The following is a 16,509-nucleotide window of genomic DNA, read 5'->3' as shown; positions in this document are numbered from 1 at the left end:
GTCTTGTACATAGAGATTTAGCTGCTCGTAATGCCCTTGTTCAAAGCCATCTTAAAGTTCTTATCACTGATTTTGGACTAACACGGTTCATTGAACCTGATGAGTCTCATTATGAAGCATCTGGATCAAAAGTCAGTATTACATTAACTACTAACTGTGAGGTATAAACATGTAGCTGCCTGTTCGCTGGCTACCACCTGAAAGTATACGGCAAAGAATATTCACACACAAAACTGACATTTGGAGCTTTGGTGTAACAGTATGGGAGATACTAACATTTGGAGAATCTCCTTTCAAAGTATAATCATGCAGTGAATTTAATCTTATCACAATGTATCACATTCTTAGGGCAAAAGTGTATTTGAGCTGCTGAAACTGCTGGAGAAAGGTGACAGATTGAAACAGCCTAAAACATGTACACTAGTATTTTACAAATCATTGCAAAATTGTAAGTGCAGCATAGTTACGATAAAATAGTAGCAGACCTTTTTAAAGATAGCTATTTTGCCTAAATGTAACAACATAGTATGATGATTGAATTGCTATATTGATTTCTATCATGTAAAAGCTATATTGCAAAGTAGTTGTCAGCTTATGTAGGATGTGACACACCCTTTTAATTGTGTGATAAAGGCTATTGGGAAATTTAATTAAACAATATAAACAAATTACTTAATTAATTAATCAACCTAATTAATCAACCTTAACTAATCAACCTAATTAATTAATCAACCTGTTTAATTAATTAAACCTTTTAATTAATCAATTTAATGAAACAATTTTTTAGGTTGGGAACTAGAGCCTGAGAAACGACCATCTTTTGAAGACCTTGTCTATCAGTTTAATACCATGATGATGTCTCCCAAAAAATATGTAAAAATTAAAAAAACTAGAGCTTTGAGGGGAACTGTGTATACAAGTCATGATGGCAACAATAAAGAGAGCAATTTTCATAAAAGAAGAAATGAAGACACTGGAAATGTTGATTGCTTACATGAAGATTCTAATGACAAGGATGGTTACGTTGATTGCTTACAAGAAGATTCTAATGATAAGGATGGTTACGTTGATTGCTTACATGAAGATTCCGATGATAATGATGGTTACGTTGATTGCTTACAAGAAGATTCTAATGATAAGGATGGTTACGTTGATTGCTTTGATGAAGGTGCCAATGATGCAGTAATAATGAAGACACTGGCTACTTCAATTGCTTAAAGTGAATGAGATGGTACTATATTGACTATTTTTCATTGATTAAGTTTACAATAAAATTAATGTAATTCGTAGATACTATAGCTATAATAGTAATTTTCTGTAATTTTTTATTGTTTTATTGTCTGGACTTGGTTTATAACTTTTATTAAATTATTTCTTTAAAATTAGATTAAAGCTCTAAGTTACTACAGTTTTGATCTTTTATATGAACTTGTTTTACTTTTGATTTAATGTGTCATCCAAAATTCTAAGTACTCTTGGCCCTGGGAGGTGTTATAAGACAGGATCTTATCAAATGTACATTGCAAAATATAGCCAATAGTGAGATGGTGAAATCCCTCAAATAATGAGTGTCATTTCTTATAAGTGAAATTAACTGCTCAGCCATAAAAAAGACGATTACAAAATAAACTGGCCCTTGTGTACAGCTAAGGCTTGAAAAATTTTAATTATGCTTTACATAGCTGATCTTGCTCTAAAGTCTGCCTTGTTAACACAAATGTAATTTTTTGTTTGGATCTATGTAGTAGTAATTTTGCATTTATTTAAGAAACACACGCACACAAAAATTAAAAGACAAAATGTAATAACAGGGCATACAAAGAGAGTTGTCCTGAAGGAAGGCCAAGAACTGGTCTGGCCCCCAGTGAAAAAACACACACACAAAATAAATAAAATAATAAACTTAAACAAAAATGAGAAGAGGAATCATAAGAAAAATAAATCAGGATAAAAGATATACAAAATAAATAAAGAACAAGTAATTATGATTAATTGAGGAGGGGAGTTTGGAACAGGTACTACAAGGACAAATAAAGTGAAACAAGTGATAATTGGTGGAAAATCTTATCTTGAAAATAAATAATACAAAAGTTAATCAGGTCCCGTTTACTTGTACCTATAGTCTAGTAGGTGTTGTTCATAACATAAATCCTAATGTCATGCACTATTTTGCAGTTACTAAAAACATTGAAGTGCAATGTATGTTACAGAAACTGTGATGAGCATCACAACTATGTTCAAATTTTACACAATGTACATAATTGTATGCTAAGTGTGGCTCATGAGCAATACAATTATGCATGTGCGTGCATTGTACGTGTACATGGCTGTTGGAGCAACTTCAGAATTTATTTTTTTAAATTCAATTTGGTGGGAGTCAACTCACAACATTAGAGCATGTAGCTATAATAAAAGTAAAATATAACAATTACTTAAAATTATATTATTAAACAATAAAATAATTATTAAAACGTCAGTTTGACAATAGTATTCACAACAACAATTACTAATGCTAACAATATAAAGTGTATAAGTATATACAAGACTGTTGGATTCATGGCTGTATATGGTATAATGGTTATAAGGTATAACAGTATGATGGTAATACGTTGGTCTATTGTATAATGATGATAAGTAAGACAATGGTACAGTGGTAATAAGGTGGTATGGTGTAATGGTAAGATGACAAAATTAAACTATTGGTGTTAATAGGTGTTAAGATTAATGGTGATTCAAGCTAACATTATTACAGAAGTAACTTATTGCATAGTGGTACAATAGGTATGTAATGGTTATGTATGATGATAATTAGGTGGTGATAGGTATATTGGTAACAATGGTGTGTTGGTCTGTTGCAGTTTTTATTGTCTTTTCTTCCTCTATCGTATCAAATATATCATCATACTCATGAATCAGGAATAACAGATTGAGCTATTTCAATATTGTGTGGATGAGGTTTTAAAGTTAATACGCTGAGCAAGGTCTAATTTAAAACTCTGACTAGTAAAATAAAGCATGGTTTTCAGCTAGTGCATTACGTTTGAGATCAGTTTGTACTAACTCCATACTACCAGCTTCACGTGCATTATGAACTGAAGTGTATCCATTATTATCAGGATCATCAGGAGTACAGGGGAAGGTCTCTATGAGATAACGTACCATACGAATATTATCAGAACAAGAAGCATAATGAAGAGTAGCATGACCAGACTTCTCTTAGGTACTAGATTAGAGACAGTGTTTGGTTCCAAATACTGGTATGCTTCTTTCTATTTCAAACATTCTCATGTATGAATAGTGCAGTACACTTTCTCTCTGCTAGTAAGTGTAAGCAGGTGATGCCATCTTTGTCTCTAATAAAGGATCTAGTCCATTCGTCTCAATTAGTGTTCTTACTATTCCCTATATGTCTTATACATTAACGCTTGAACTTGAGGATAAATACTTAATAGTTACTGGACTAACATATCAATATGTCCATTACTGCAAGCTGTATAAAATACAGTACATTCTTCATTATCAGTAGCTGTAAGTAGATCATGATGAGTCTACAACTACTGGTGACCGGTGAGAGCAGTACAGTTTGACCAGAGACAGCCACTAAGTGTAATGGTATTTGTCCTTTCTTATTAGTAGAGCTGGATAGAAGTGATACCATTTTATGGTGTCCACTTATACAAGTAAAGTGTATTGTTGTGTCACTATCTCTATTTTGTACATGAATAAGTAAGTTTGGTATAATTTCTCAATAATAAATTTGAACTTGTTTATTGCTACTGATGGTCAGTTACTTATATTACCCCTCTCTACTGATATGTTAACTAGCTGCTCCAGATCCTTCATCATCAGTAGCTGATAGCTACTAATAGTGAGGTATTTAATAACTTCTAACTGATTGAAGTACACTGCAGTAAGGAATGGATCCATTATGGCCATTTCCTCTAATTCTCTGACAGGTAGTTCAAGTGATGATGGTATGTGTTCTAAAATGTACTGGATCAAGTTCAATCTTCCCTAAACACAAGCTAAGTGCATGCTGGATAGGAGCCATTCCCTCATCATTCACAGCAGACAGATCTAACTGATAATTTTCTACCAGATGTTTAATAAAGTGAATGTGGCCTTCTAAAGATGAGAAATGAAATATATTCCAACCTTTTTTATCTGTTAGGCTCAGACTACACTTGTAATCCTTCACGTATAATTCCAGTAGTAAAATATCACCAGATTCAGCAGCATAGTGAATTGGTAGCTTACCATTACTGTCAGCTTGATGAGGATCTAACTGATGGGTAGTTATTAATTCTTTAACAAGAGATAAGTTACGAGACATTGAGGCATAATGTAAAGCAGTGCGGTCATTCTTATCAAATGCAGTAGGAGACAAACCTTCAATAAGATACTGAACTAAATCAAAGTTGCCACTCCATGCAGCATGATGTATTAGAATCTTTCCTTCATTATCTCTTTTATTAATATCACAATGCTGTACCTCAATGAGATATTGAGTGACATCAATATGACCATTACGACAAGAATAATGAATACATGTCATACCATACTTATCAGGGACATTAGGATCACTGTCATGATTATTGATAAGATATTTAACAGAATTAATACTACCTGACCAGCAGGAGTAGATTAATGGTGTACGACCATAAGCATTACTATCATTAGCATTGAGATTATACTGAGATATAATATATCTTAATAAACTAGTAGAACCTGACAAGGCAGCATAATGTGCTGGAGACCTACCATCATTAGTTAATGTACAGTTGACATTGTATTCTTCTAATGCTTTCACTAGTAATGTACTGCCAGTCTGCCACTGAATGATGCTAAATGAAGTAATGAATGGCCATCATTTGAAGTGACATTGATGTCAAAGCTAGGACAAATGCTAGCTTTTTTAAGAAGTGAAGAAAACATTTTAACTCTTTCCTTCCGTTTGATAAAATCAATATTTTGTTTTATTTTAGTATTATCAATAGTAGCAATAAGTGATGCATCACTCTGTGCCTTAAGCTTACTATACACAATACCAGCTGGAATATGTATAGCTGCATCACATGCATAATGTAAACATGACCTGCCATTATTATCAGTAACTAATAATGCTTCGTTACCTTGAATACTAACAATATACTCAACAACTGATGATGAAGCATACCATGAAGCAATATGAAGTGGAGTCCTTCCCTTTTGATTCTTTACATCAATGGATAATTGATATTGATTTAAGAGATACTTTAAAAGCTTATCATTATTATTCATAGATGAGTAATGCAATATGCTGAATCCCCAAAAATCAAAGGAATTCGGTGAGAAGAGGTTCAATGATTCAAGCTTATGGACTAATGCCAACACTCCACTTTTACAAGCTAACAAGGATAAAGATACACTTTCACAATTAATGTGAGAAGTATTACAATTTTTTTCAATAAAAAATTCCACTAGGTCAGAATGGCCCCCCATTGCTGAGTACAGTAATGCAGTGTTATTGCTATTGTCTGGTTGATCAGGAGGAACATGACACATGTCTACTAGATATTGTACTATAGATAAATGGCCTTTATAAGATGCCATATGTATACTAGATACACTATTATCATCACCTTCATTAGGATCAATACCATATTGATGGATGAGTAGTTGAAGGATCTCAATGTGTCCACCATATGATGCAGAGTGTAATGGAGTCCAACCATGAAGACCACGATGATATGCGCTGTAACCAAATTTGTTAAGAAGCCAATGTACTTCATCTTTTAATCCTCTCCAAGCTGCTTCATGTAATGGTGTACTGGTATTCTCATACCATAATGGATCACATACATCTAATAAAGTGAAATTAAAAATTAATAAGTTTCTAATTATTATTTTACCAATAACAGAAGATGGAAACAATGATTCTGGTAATAATAAAACCTACATTTGTATAAGTATATAATTATAACTCAATAAGATTTATAATTCTAACCTCTTTTAAATTATAAATATCTTCACCAAATGTTAGTTCAGTGATACCAATGCTAGCTAACTGTTGCTGTATCTTTGTAGTTAGAGGAAATAGTAAAGAGTAAACATACTCAGGAATGAGGTAACCCAAACAAAGAGAACCAATGTGAACAAAACAAAAGTAAAGATTATACTCGGGAATATCTAAACTTTGTGGTATTGCTCTACGAAAGAAGAATATGTCATCCAGTGTGTAGTCATCTCTGTCAACTTTAGCAATCATTACTCGTGTACCAGGAGGAACACCTTTTACACCAAACTGTACAGCATCAGCATCTTTCAATAGTCCACCACTGTTTATAAAATAATCCTTTAACTTCTCTTCATATGCTGACCAAGTTCGTTTTAATGAACAATTTTTTGATCGAAATACTCCAACAAGTTTTATCATTAGTTTATAGTTGAACCATGATATGTATTTGTCTTGTAGTAAAGTAAATAGTTTTGGTATTGTTTCTATGCATTTGAACTCTTCTCTAACTGTTTGAGCTGTTGTTTGTTGTATTTTTTTAGGACCAAGCAATGACTTAACATGTGTATTAAGGTAATCAATGATTTTAGGCAAATCACTTGACTTAAATGCTTTCTTTGTTATTCGAATTGCTTCATCAAATTCATCTTGTAAATCATGTAGCTTGCTTGCTAAGTGGAAACTCTTTTCAGAATAACCATATCCGTCAGTACCTAAAAATAAATTTTTGTTTATTATTCTCTGGTATGCAATGAAAGCAAGCACCAATTTGATGTCAAACTATTAATTCACATTAAAATACTTAATTGTAGGTATTTGAAAATAGTTAATGGGCTAATTTTGGTAATTTCTATTATGTTATAATTAAAAGTTAACTTTTCTTTAAAAATTCATGGTTACACAGGACAAGAAAAAAAATGAAAAAGTACACAATCATGACTAATTAAAACAATATTGTTCAATCATTTAATTTGCATATTATTGTGGATTTTTTGTACAATAATATGCAAAATCAAATAATTCAACATTATTGTTTTAATTAGTCATAATTGTGTACTTTCATTATGACTCATGAATATGATTAATTGATCTGTTGTTACAACAGAATTACGGTATAGCATTGAAGATTTTGTGGAAAACTATTTTTTTACCAATTTTTTTCGAAACTGCAAAATTGAATTTTAATTGAATTTATGTTAAAGGATTCACAAAATTATTTTTTGAAAAATTGAGAATCACTTACCAGTTGAACTATTTGATTTTCCATTTCCAGGTGATATTGCATCCCTTCTATTTCCTAAAAATATATTCACTATCATTTCTAATTTGGTAATTATAGTATACCTATTGAACCAGGTGACATTCCTTCATTATGAATAACATCAGTAGAGACTCCCACAGTAGCTGGTAGAGGATGTTCACGAGCTATTTCATCAGCTAATGCTGGATCACCTCCTCCTTCTTTAACAGCTACACACACTCTCCTCCAGCAAGGAATACCATGAGATTCATAATCATAATCTTTCCTTAACCAAAACTCTATGACTTTCTGCAGACAAGCAATAGTATCTCCACGACAATCAGCTTCTATCCTGTTAATTGTATCTAGTTCAAGATGCCAGGAAATGGCTATCTGCTTCCAGCCAGCTGAAAGTGGTTTGATTCTATCATAAACAGCATAGAAATTTTTTTTGCCTACAAAATAATCGTTAAATGTCAAATATACCCATAAACTTACTTAGTTCTTTATTGCAAACGTTTATAAAAGGAGCAAAGCCACAGGAAGAAGAGCTTGTATCCATTGTTACCTCGATTGTTGCTGAGGCAGAGTATACACCCACGCACAAACATGACCCCACCCAAGAAAAAATTCATTAGCACTCTAATTAAGCACTGATGAGTGATGACTAGACAATAATGGGTTGAAAGCGGCTGAAAGTCTTAAACATAGATACTACATGAATAGCCCCGAGTTACTCTAAAAGTTATTTTATTAATTTTATCAAGAGTAAATTATTAATTTTAAGATCAACTGAATATAATATTATAGTGTTGGGTCATGTGACAGCAAAAGAAAAGTATATAGAAATGCAATTAATTGTTATTATTAATGTCTTCAGGGGAAGCTGTGTTGATAAGGTTTTGTGGTTGCTAAAAGATGTGTCCTCGGCTCCTGGTACATACTTAGTTTAATAACAAAAGTGGCCAGAGGTTTCTATTTTAAGTTTAAGTCTTTTAACCCTTCACTGCTCAGCATAGATGATAATAGTACCGTACAAGATGATTTATTGGTGAGAGTAGTATTTGCTGGATTTGCCTTTGGAAAGTTAATTGATGAATTTTATATTGGCAATTTTGTGCCACATGCCATTGAGCATGCTCAAATTGAAACAAGATGGCAGACTTTATATTGAAGATTTTATCATATAGAATCGCCAATTGCTAATATTAATTCCTCGCCAATAAATCATCTTGTACAGTATTGTTGGATGGTGATAGGCTGATGACTACAGTAAAAGTTTCAGTTGTTTATTACAAATAATTCATTATTGTTTGGCCAATGACTATTGACTAATAGTCTAGATAATAGATCTAGTGTGCAGTGGCTAGATTTATTATAATTTATTATTATTAATTATGTGTATAATTATTACATATATTTATTCTATTCCTAATATACATTCTGTATTAAAGCCATTACTACAAACTGATGGAATGCATGACTTACCTAATGATACAGTAGACTGGCTGACTTATAATTTTAGGAAATGAACCATGAACATTACATCTGAAGTAAATAATAACAATAGTATTAATATGTACTAAGTACCATAGTTGGCCTGATTTTTGAGCACCTTAATACTTGTAAAAAATCCAATTTTGATTAGAATGAACTGAAACTTCTACATAATGAATGATAAGTGCATGTATGGTTATCACTTATCAAAAAGAAGTAGTAAAAAGGAGACATCTTTTTTTATTTTTGGCAAAATTTGGCCAAAACCTGTGCTACAACACAGGGACTTTTGTTCAATATTTTAAGCAACTTAAACAATTTGTTGTAAAAATCCAATTTTGATTAGAATAAGCTCAAGCTTTCTCCACAACATAAGTACATGTATGTCAAGGAAGAATAAAAAAGGAGAAATCTCTATTTTTCATTTTTGGCGAAATTTGACCAAAGTCCCTGTACAGGACTTTGGTCTAATAACTAAGCAACTTAAAAAACTTGTAAAGAATTCAATATTCAACATAAGTACATGTACATATAAAATTACGTATCAGACAGATTTGGTTAAAATTGTCTTGTAATTACACGGCATGATGATATTATTGTTAAAGTGGTGACAGTTTCATAGACTTTATTAAACTGGAATATTTATAATTATAAAAATGTACTAATGTGATGCATCTATGCTGCTGGAAAACCTGGAATGAATGAGGGCATAGGCTACTGAGATTCTGTTGCACTTAATCCAATCTTTCACAAAAATGACTGGACTCTGGCTTGACCTTATTGAAGATATCTACTAAAATATAGAAGAAGTTCTTGTATCCTGATATCTAACTCCCCAATTCGACCTGTAGTAACAACTATTTTTTGTGAGTCAATAATTTACTCAACTTGGTGGTAATCTATATTTTTCTATACTTCTACATTAATCTATGATAAATTTTACTGTGCATAGTCCACAATTTCATCAACTCATAATCTTAAAAGTCAATTTCAATCTCACCTACATGATGATCCCATAATTCATTATTGGTTGGATCATGTGGTTTTGTCTTTGTTAGACCATAGACACTGTAATAAAGTGTCTATGGTTAGACAAAGTATGTGTAATGAGGGTTTCAATCGGATTATAATCTTGCTTTTAGTGTATAATCATTATTTGTGCAAATACTGTTAATATTTTTCGGTGACAATTTTATGAGTAGCTACATAGTATGTAGTTTTATGACTACTGGTCAATGACAGTCTTCCTGAAATCTGTAGTTTTAATTCAAAGTTACTAAAATCAAACTATTAATAAGTAACACAAATCTATATGGTCAAAATTTATGGCAACAGGTGACACAAAAAATGTAATAAAGTAACAACAAACAGTATAAATCTAGTATAACAAAGATAGCATTATATAGCTATGTGATGTTAGGGCAAGCTTAGCTTTCTTCAGTGTTAAGAAGAGCTCTTGTCTAAATTTGTGGCAGTCAATTGATTGCTTATTCTGAAAATTTGCTGCTTTTTAAAATGGCCATAACTTGACAATTATTTGTTAGAATCATTAAATCTAGTCTCTACATTATAATGTGTATGCATCAGAAAGTGTAATAAAATTTGGGAGTGAAATCTAAGCATTTTTTGAAAAAAGCATGGTATTTTTAGAATTTTTAAAAATGTCCATACATATTGATGTCCTTAAGCTATTCCAAATAATAAATGGAATAGCTTAAGAACATCAATATGTATTAGAAAATGTTAAAAATTGAAAATAACAAGTTACCTACCACCGAATACATGTGTACTATATAAAACATTTTGTCAGAGCATGGTTTGTTGGGCATACAGATTGGCTTGCCCTAACACTTATTTATGGTTAATTAATCTTTGCCTGATAGTTGCAGTTATCAATGGTTAAGTCTGGTTATCTATGAATGATTAAACTAACTGTAAACTTTATTTTACTATTGTATTGCTTTTACCACAACAAAAATAAAGCAATACAGTTTGTAAAGTACAGCATTAATTTAATGACAACACATTTATTATAATAGCGTAGCTATAATCAATACAAAAGTATACTATTAGTTACATGATATAAGATAGACCTAAATTTACTATGTGCAAGTTTCATAGATATCATTTTCAATGGCTTCCTTATCCATCGTTAGATCTTCCTTTTCACTTGAAAAATACAGGGGATTAAATCTTGGTTCGTGATCTTCCAAATTCGACACTGAATATTCTTGAGCCTTCTTTTTGCTTTTTAGAATCAAAATCAATAAGGCAGTAGCAATAATGATGATCACAACTAATATAAAAGTCATTTAAAGTTAGTTTTTACTTGAGAAATATTTACCTGCTGTTACGACAATAGCAACTGGAATTCCAATGTATGCAGAAGTTTGATCAGATTCAAGGTTTAAATGCTACAAACAAATAAATCTTAGTGTACATCATGACACACTTACATTATTTCCATTGCTTATAGTTGCAAGCCCTTGCACTAAAATTAAAAAAAATCATGATGTTAATTTCTCAAATCGAACATACTTTTGCAGGTAAATGTACGTGTATCATTATTTAACACATAGCCATCACGACATGTACAACGAAATGAGCCATCTCTATTGATGCAAATCTGATCACAACCTCCATTAGCTTGACTACACTCATCAATATCTTTAAGTAGAATTTAGGAACACTGAATAAATTAAGTTGAACTAACCAAAACAAGTATGATTATCACTGCCCAAGTAGTATCCAGGCAGGCACACACAGCTATAGCTACCTTGTGTATTTACACAATTTTGACTACATTTGTACATTTCGTTATGCAAACACTCATTAAAATCTATAAAGTATAACTTTAAATTGAATTGACACTGTTGATACCTATGCATTGAACATCATTTTCTAGAGTGTAGCCACTTAAACAAGAGCACGTAAAACTACCATCTGTATTTGAGCATGTCTGATTACAACCTCCATTTTCAAATTCACATTCATTGTTGTCTAAATATAGACAATAATAATTAATACAATTATAATTATAATTTAACTTACCAGCACAGCTTTGATTGTTGCTAGTTAATGAATACCCTACCCTGCATGAACATACATAACTACCATCTGTGTTACGGCAAATGTGTGCACAGCCTCCATTGTTATCAGTGCACTCATCAATATCAATACATGTGTGATTATCAGTGTTCAATTTATATCCATTATGACAGCTGCAAGAGTAGCTACCAATAGAATTTATACACATGTCATCACATCCAGAAATGTCTTCTTCACATTCATTAATATCTTAAAAGAAGAATTATAACATCAATCGTAATTTCTCAAATTACTTACCATAACAAGTAGCATTTGTTGTAGCATTCAATTTAAATCCAGAATCACACTGACAATAATATGATCCAATAGTGTTTAAGCATGTCTGTTCACAGTTATTATCATTTGTTATACATTCATTAATGTCTAAAACAACCAAATAACACAAACATAAATAGTAGAATAATTGGAAAATAATTTACCTGTACAAGAAACACTGCCAACATAACCAGGATAGCACGAACATACAAAACTTCCATTCGTATTTTTACACTCTTGTTGGCATCCACCATTACTGATGGAACATTCATCAATATCTATATTAAAGGAATAAACACAATACAATAGCAATATGCCAGTTTACCTATACAGTTTGGTGAATTATTATCAAGTTGATATCCATCATAGCATTGACACTGATAGCTACCAACAGTATTGATACACGAGTGATAGCAGCCACCATTATTATCAGTACATTCATTAATATCTGTTTACGTAAACAAAATAGTTGCAAGACAAAATTTATAGTTAACCTGAACAATTGTGTCCATCAATATCTAGATAATATCCAGTGTTACAAGAGCAAACATACGAACCAATGGTGTTGTTGCAAAAGTGTGCACAACCACTATTAGCACTGCATTCATTAATATCTTTAACAAAGCCATGATTATTAATATTACTATCAAATCAAACTAACCAACACAGTCATGGTCATTAAGAATAAATCCAGCAAGACACGAACATGCATAGCTACCATTAGTATTCTGGCAAATATGTGCACAGCCACCATTGTTATCAGTGCATTCATCAATATCAATGCAAGTGCGATTATCTGGATTCAATTTATATCCATTATGACAGCTACACGAGTAGCTACCAACGGAATTTATACAAATGTCATCACATCCAGAAATTCCCTCATTGCATTCATCAATATCTTTAAAATAATTGTAAAGTGAATTATAATTATGCTTCAGAACTACTTACCATAACAAGTAGCATTTGTTGTAGTGTTCAGTCTAAATCCAGAAACACACTGACAATAATATGATCCAATAGTGTTTAAGCAAGTTTGTTCACAGTTAGAATCATTTGTTATACATTCATTAATGTCTAAATTAGAAAGCGCAACATATATATATATATTATACTTATTATGAAAATACATGCACATGCCTTCGCAAACAATGCCATTAGAACTCAATGTAAATCCACTGTTGCATCCACAATGAAATGAGCCATGGTCATTTGTACAAACCTGATCACAATAAGCAATGCCAGTAGAGCATTCATCAACATCTGAAGTAATAAGTAAAATTAAATATACTCTAAAAAACTAACCTAAGCATGTGTGACCGTCATTATTCAAGTAGTACCCTGTTTCACAATCACAGTAGTAGCTACCAACAGTATTAATACAAGTTTGATTACAACCAGAAGCATTCAGATCACACTCATTAATATCTGCATGATCAATTCAAAGTTAAACTTATGTACAATGAAATACCTGAACAAAACACACTACCAAAGTAACCAGAATAACAAGAACACTCAAAACTTCCATTTGTATTAGTACATACTTGCTCACAACCCCCATTTTCAGCAAGGCATTCATTGATTTCTATAAATGAACATGCAATTATAGCACATGTAATTGGCTTGAACATACCAATACAGTTATTATCATCAGATTGATATCCACTGTAGCATTGACACTGATAACTTCCAAAAGTATTAACACATAAATGGGAACAGCCACCATTGTCATACTCACACTCATCAATATCTGAAAATTAAAAGATAATTTTTAATAATTTTTATATTTAAACTGATCTGTGCAGTTAAACATGTCAGAAGAAAGAGCAAATCCGGTATGACAACTACAGGAGTAGCTACCCAGACTGTTAGTGCATAATTGACTACATCCATTACTTTCAAAGTTACATTCATCAATATCTGTTTAAAGACTTTGTTTTTTTAGCTTGTAGAACATTAAACTAACCTGTGCAATATTCTAGTACCAGTGAGGTCCATATAAAGTTCAAATACAAACAGGGTTTGCAAGGAATGGAGGACAAAGTTGTATGACTGGCCTGCAGTGACTAATATATTAGAAGCACCACTGAGCTGTGGATCTGAAGGGACAGTGATGCTGTTTGAAGGAACTATGGTCACACTGCTGTTGTCAGAGCAACCGACTATCAGGAACTGACTGGGCTGATCGGACCAACCTGTTGTGGAAACAACATAGTAAGTATATTCACTAGTCAGCTGTGAGTGACATGGAAGAGCAAGATAGGACATGTAAGCTGTAGAGTCTCAATAACTCCAGGCCACAACAGATACAGACTCTGTTGCAGATGTTGATATTTTGAGTCCCTTTCTCCTCGAAGAGTAGGTGCGGTCATACACTTCATCATAGGTGTTAGGGACGGCAACGACTCCAGGGTTGTTACTGGTAGTTGTCCCACTGTAAGTAAAGCCTCCATCAAGGGTAGTGATGCTGAAGGAAACTGGAGATGGCTTACGAGTGTGATGTACAATGTGATTGACTGTGCTCCACTAATGTGCTCATAGAATCCCACAGAAAAATTACTTCCAAAAGCACTAATATTTTTTGTTAGCCCTAAAGCTGAAAGAGATATAAAATCATTGAGATGTTAGTGTGATACTATTTACTGAAATGAAAAAAGGAAAGCAAAAAACAGAATAGACTTCATGCTTAATTTTGCAAAAATGCACTCTAATTGTGGTGTTATGTAATTATATTGTACTAAATCACAATATTCACAAAGTGGGGTGATTGTGTGTATCGCATTACATTACAATGAAAATGTAATTCATAATTAAGGTGGAGTGACTGGTCAGTGGTGGATGCGCATTCATATTGTTTCATTCAGAATAGGAATATTAGATGCTAAGTTGCACTCAATTGAAAGACAATGAAAATGCTATTCACAAGGTGGAGTGATTAAAAATGTAATTACAGCTATCATGCATCTAAAGACTACAACCTTTTGACACATAAAATGATACCAATCAAAATTAAATTTTTAAAATAAATTCATAAAGTTACTCAAAAATATTTTGTGAAAAATGGCTCTACAAGAATTCTTTTTTTTTTTCTGATACATATACATGTACAATGTTCTTTGCTGTGTTGGAGGTTTCAGCTGATTCTGATTAAATTTGGATTTTTAAAAGTTGCTCCCTATACACATACGGGTGTACATCTACATATACATGTACTACTATAGCTTGTCACCTTATGAAGCATGCTTTTTAGTTCACTTAGCATGCTTTGTGAGAAACTCAGGTCCATCAGCCATTTTGACTAAGTGCAAATCTTTGCGGCAACTAATGTTAAACCTATTAATAAATGTGGCATTGACTTTTACATGGGTAAGTCACATTCAATTTCATGCTAAAAGTATACTCGATCTTCAGCCTTGTGCACCTCTTTAGTGAATCGACTAGAAGCTTATGCTGATAAACACATTGCCTCATGGATTAACTGTTATATAATCTCTTTTGCACCAGATCATGAATACACACTTTGAAGAAGGCATAGATGTATTGGACAAAATAGCTTTGATGCCATGAATGGCCCTAATACTGTATAGCTAGAAAATTCGGAGCGTTAAAATTTGGCGAAATGACTCTAAAAGAGGATTGGAGGTTAAAATTTTGGTAAAATTTTAACTCAGTGTATGATTCTATGGAACCTTAATCAAATTGGAGACTAAAAATTTGGCGAATGGACCTTAATTTGCCAAAGTTTAACTCCAAGAAATTTTCTACTTTCAAGAAAAAATTTAATTCATTGGACATCAGTTTGCTAATGACAACAATGGAGACATAATAGAAAAAGCCTTGGTTCAAGGAAATCACTCTGTATTAATTCATAGCAATTTTTCAGGTGACTGCTAGACCCCAATAGATCCTCAAAATGCTTTCTAAACTTCTGAAAAGGGCCTCAAGAAGGTAGCAAGGCAAGATGGTTTCTGTGTGGGCTAGATATACAGTACTTAAAAGTTATGAATATACTGGTATCTATGTTAGAATGCACATCCTTTATTAGAAAGAGATTTTTAGTGATTGGCAGGTATTTTAGTGAACTGCAATTAGAACACCAAATCCCCCTAGATTCACATAGCCAGATTGATCCCTTTTTTATAATACTGCATAGCGGAAAATTTTCGTGGCCCATAATTTTCATGGATTTTGCGTTTTTCAAAATCCACGAAAATGAAATTTGCGAAAAATGATTTAATACGGTTCAAGATGGCCGAAAAGTAAAAAAACACAAAAATTAAAGCCACGAAATTGATTTCTGAACGAATCCGCAAAATTTTGGGGCCACAAAAATTTCCAGCTATACGGTATTGATCAATGGATGCCGGATTGGGTGGGTGACACCCAAATATCAAAAAGTGGAGGAGTCTGGCTA

At 32.4% G+C, this 16,509-nt stretch overlaps 3 protein-coding genes across 3 annotated transcripts in view; 1 reads left to right on the top strand and 2 right to left on the bottom strand.

Moving 5' to 3' along the window:
• The window catches only part of LOC109585041 (epidermal growth factor receptor-like), a 4,472-nt gene extending 3,134 nt beyond the window's left edge, over positions 1 to 1,338 (top strand). Inside the window, exons 6-9 of the mRNA XM_020000965.1 lie at positions 7 to 131; positions 176 to 298; positions 349 to 388; positions 788 to 1,338. Coding sequence (XP_019856524.1) covers positions 7 to 131; positions 176 to 298; positions 349 to 388; positions 788 to 1,218 — 719 coding nt within the window. The 3' untranslated portion in view covers positions 1,219 to 1,338. The remainder of the gene's footprint in view (positions 1 to 6; positions 132 to 175; positions 299 to 348; positions 389 to 787) is intronic.
• Positions 1,339 to 3,000: 1,662 nt separating this feature from the next.
• LOC109585040 (uncharacterized) lies at positions 3,001 to 7,840 on the bottom strand. Its single transcript, XM_020000964.1, has 9 exons — positions 7,734 to 7,840; positions 7,340 to 7,690; positions 7,239 to 7,292; positions 5,987 to 6,708; positions 5,892 to 5,934; positions 5,177 to 5,387; positions 4,493 to 4,670; positions 3,801 to 4,014; positions 3,001 to 3,143 (listed from the first exon to the last, which is right to left on the bottom strand). The coding sequence occupies exons 1-9, from the start codon at positions 7,795 to 7,797 to the stop codon at positions 3,001 to 3,003; spliced, it is 1,980 nt and encodes a 659-aa protein (XP_019856523.1). The 5' UTR covers positions 7,798 to 7,840.
• A 2,794-nt stretch (positions 7,841 to 10,634) lies between these two features.
• Positions 10,635 to 14,363, bottom strand: LOC100633057 (fibrillin-1-like). The gene is made up of 20 exons (XM_020000962.1): positions 14,235 to 14,363; positions 14,062 to 14,161; positions 13,893 to 14,015; positions 13,729 to 13,845; positions 13,567 to 13,680; positions 13,401 to 13,523; positions 13,236 to 13,358; positions 13,047 to 13,172; positions 12,757 to 12,996; positions 12,590 to 12,709; positions 12,421 to 12,543; positions 12,260 to 12,373; positions 12,078 to 12,203; positions 11,784 to 12,029; positions 11,613 to 11,732; positions 11,446 to 11,571; positions 11,271 to 11,399; positions 11,189 to 11,223; positions 11,077 to 11,146; positions 10,635 to 11,028 (listed from the first exon to the last, which is right to left on the bottom strand). Exons 1-20 carry the CDS (start codon positions 14,361 to 14,363, stop codon positions 10,835 to 10,837), a joined length of 2,598 nt encoding a protein of 865 aa, XP_019856521.1. The 3' UTR covers positions 10,635 to 10,834.
• Between the last annotated feature and the right edge of the window lie 2,146 nt (positions 14,364 to 16,509).

Source organism: Amphimedon queenslandica, unplaced genomic scaffold, assembly GCF_000090795.2.
Source record: "Amphimedon queenslandica unplaced genomic scaffold, v1.1 AMPQUscaffold_13131, whole genome shotgun sequence".
NCBI classification, from domain to species: Eukaryota; Metazoa; Porifera; class Demospongiae; order Haplosclerida; family Niphatidae; genus Amphimedon; species Amphimedon queenslandica.
Note: the sequence above shows the minus strand (reverse complement) of the source record. Positions and strands in the feature narration are given on the sequence as shown.

Coding starts and splice junctions, on each gene's coding strand:
- LOC109585040 (XM_020000964.1), bottom strand. CDS start 7,797: ATGGATACAAGCTCTTCTTCCTGTGGCTTTGCTCCTTTTATAAACGTT. Junction 4,015..4,492: donor TCACTCAATATCTCATTGAG/GTACAGCATTGT, acceptor GCTTGTGTTTAG/GGAAGATTGAACTTGATCCA. Junction 3,144..3,800: donor TAACATATCAGTAGAGAGGG/GTAATATAAGTA, acceptor GTTATCTCATAG/AGACCTTCCCCTGTACTCCT.
- LOC100633057 (XM_020000962.1), bottom strand. CDS start 14,363: ATGTCCTATCTTGCTCTTCCATGTCACTCACAGCTGACTAGTGAATAT. Junction 12,710..12,756: donor TAATGACCATGACTGTGTTG/GTTAGTTTGATT, acceptor GCTTTGTTAAAG/ATATTAATGAATGCAGTGCT. Junction 12,204..12,259: donor TGGCAGTGTTTCTTGTACAG/GTAAATTATTTT, acceptor TGGTTGTTTTAG/ACATTAATGAATGTATAACA.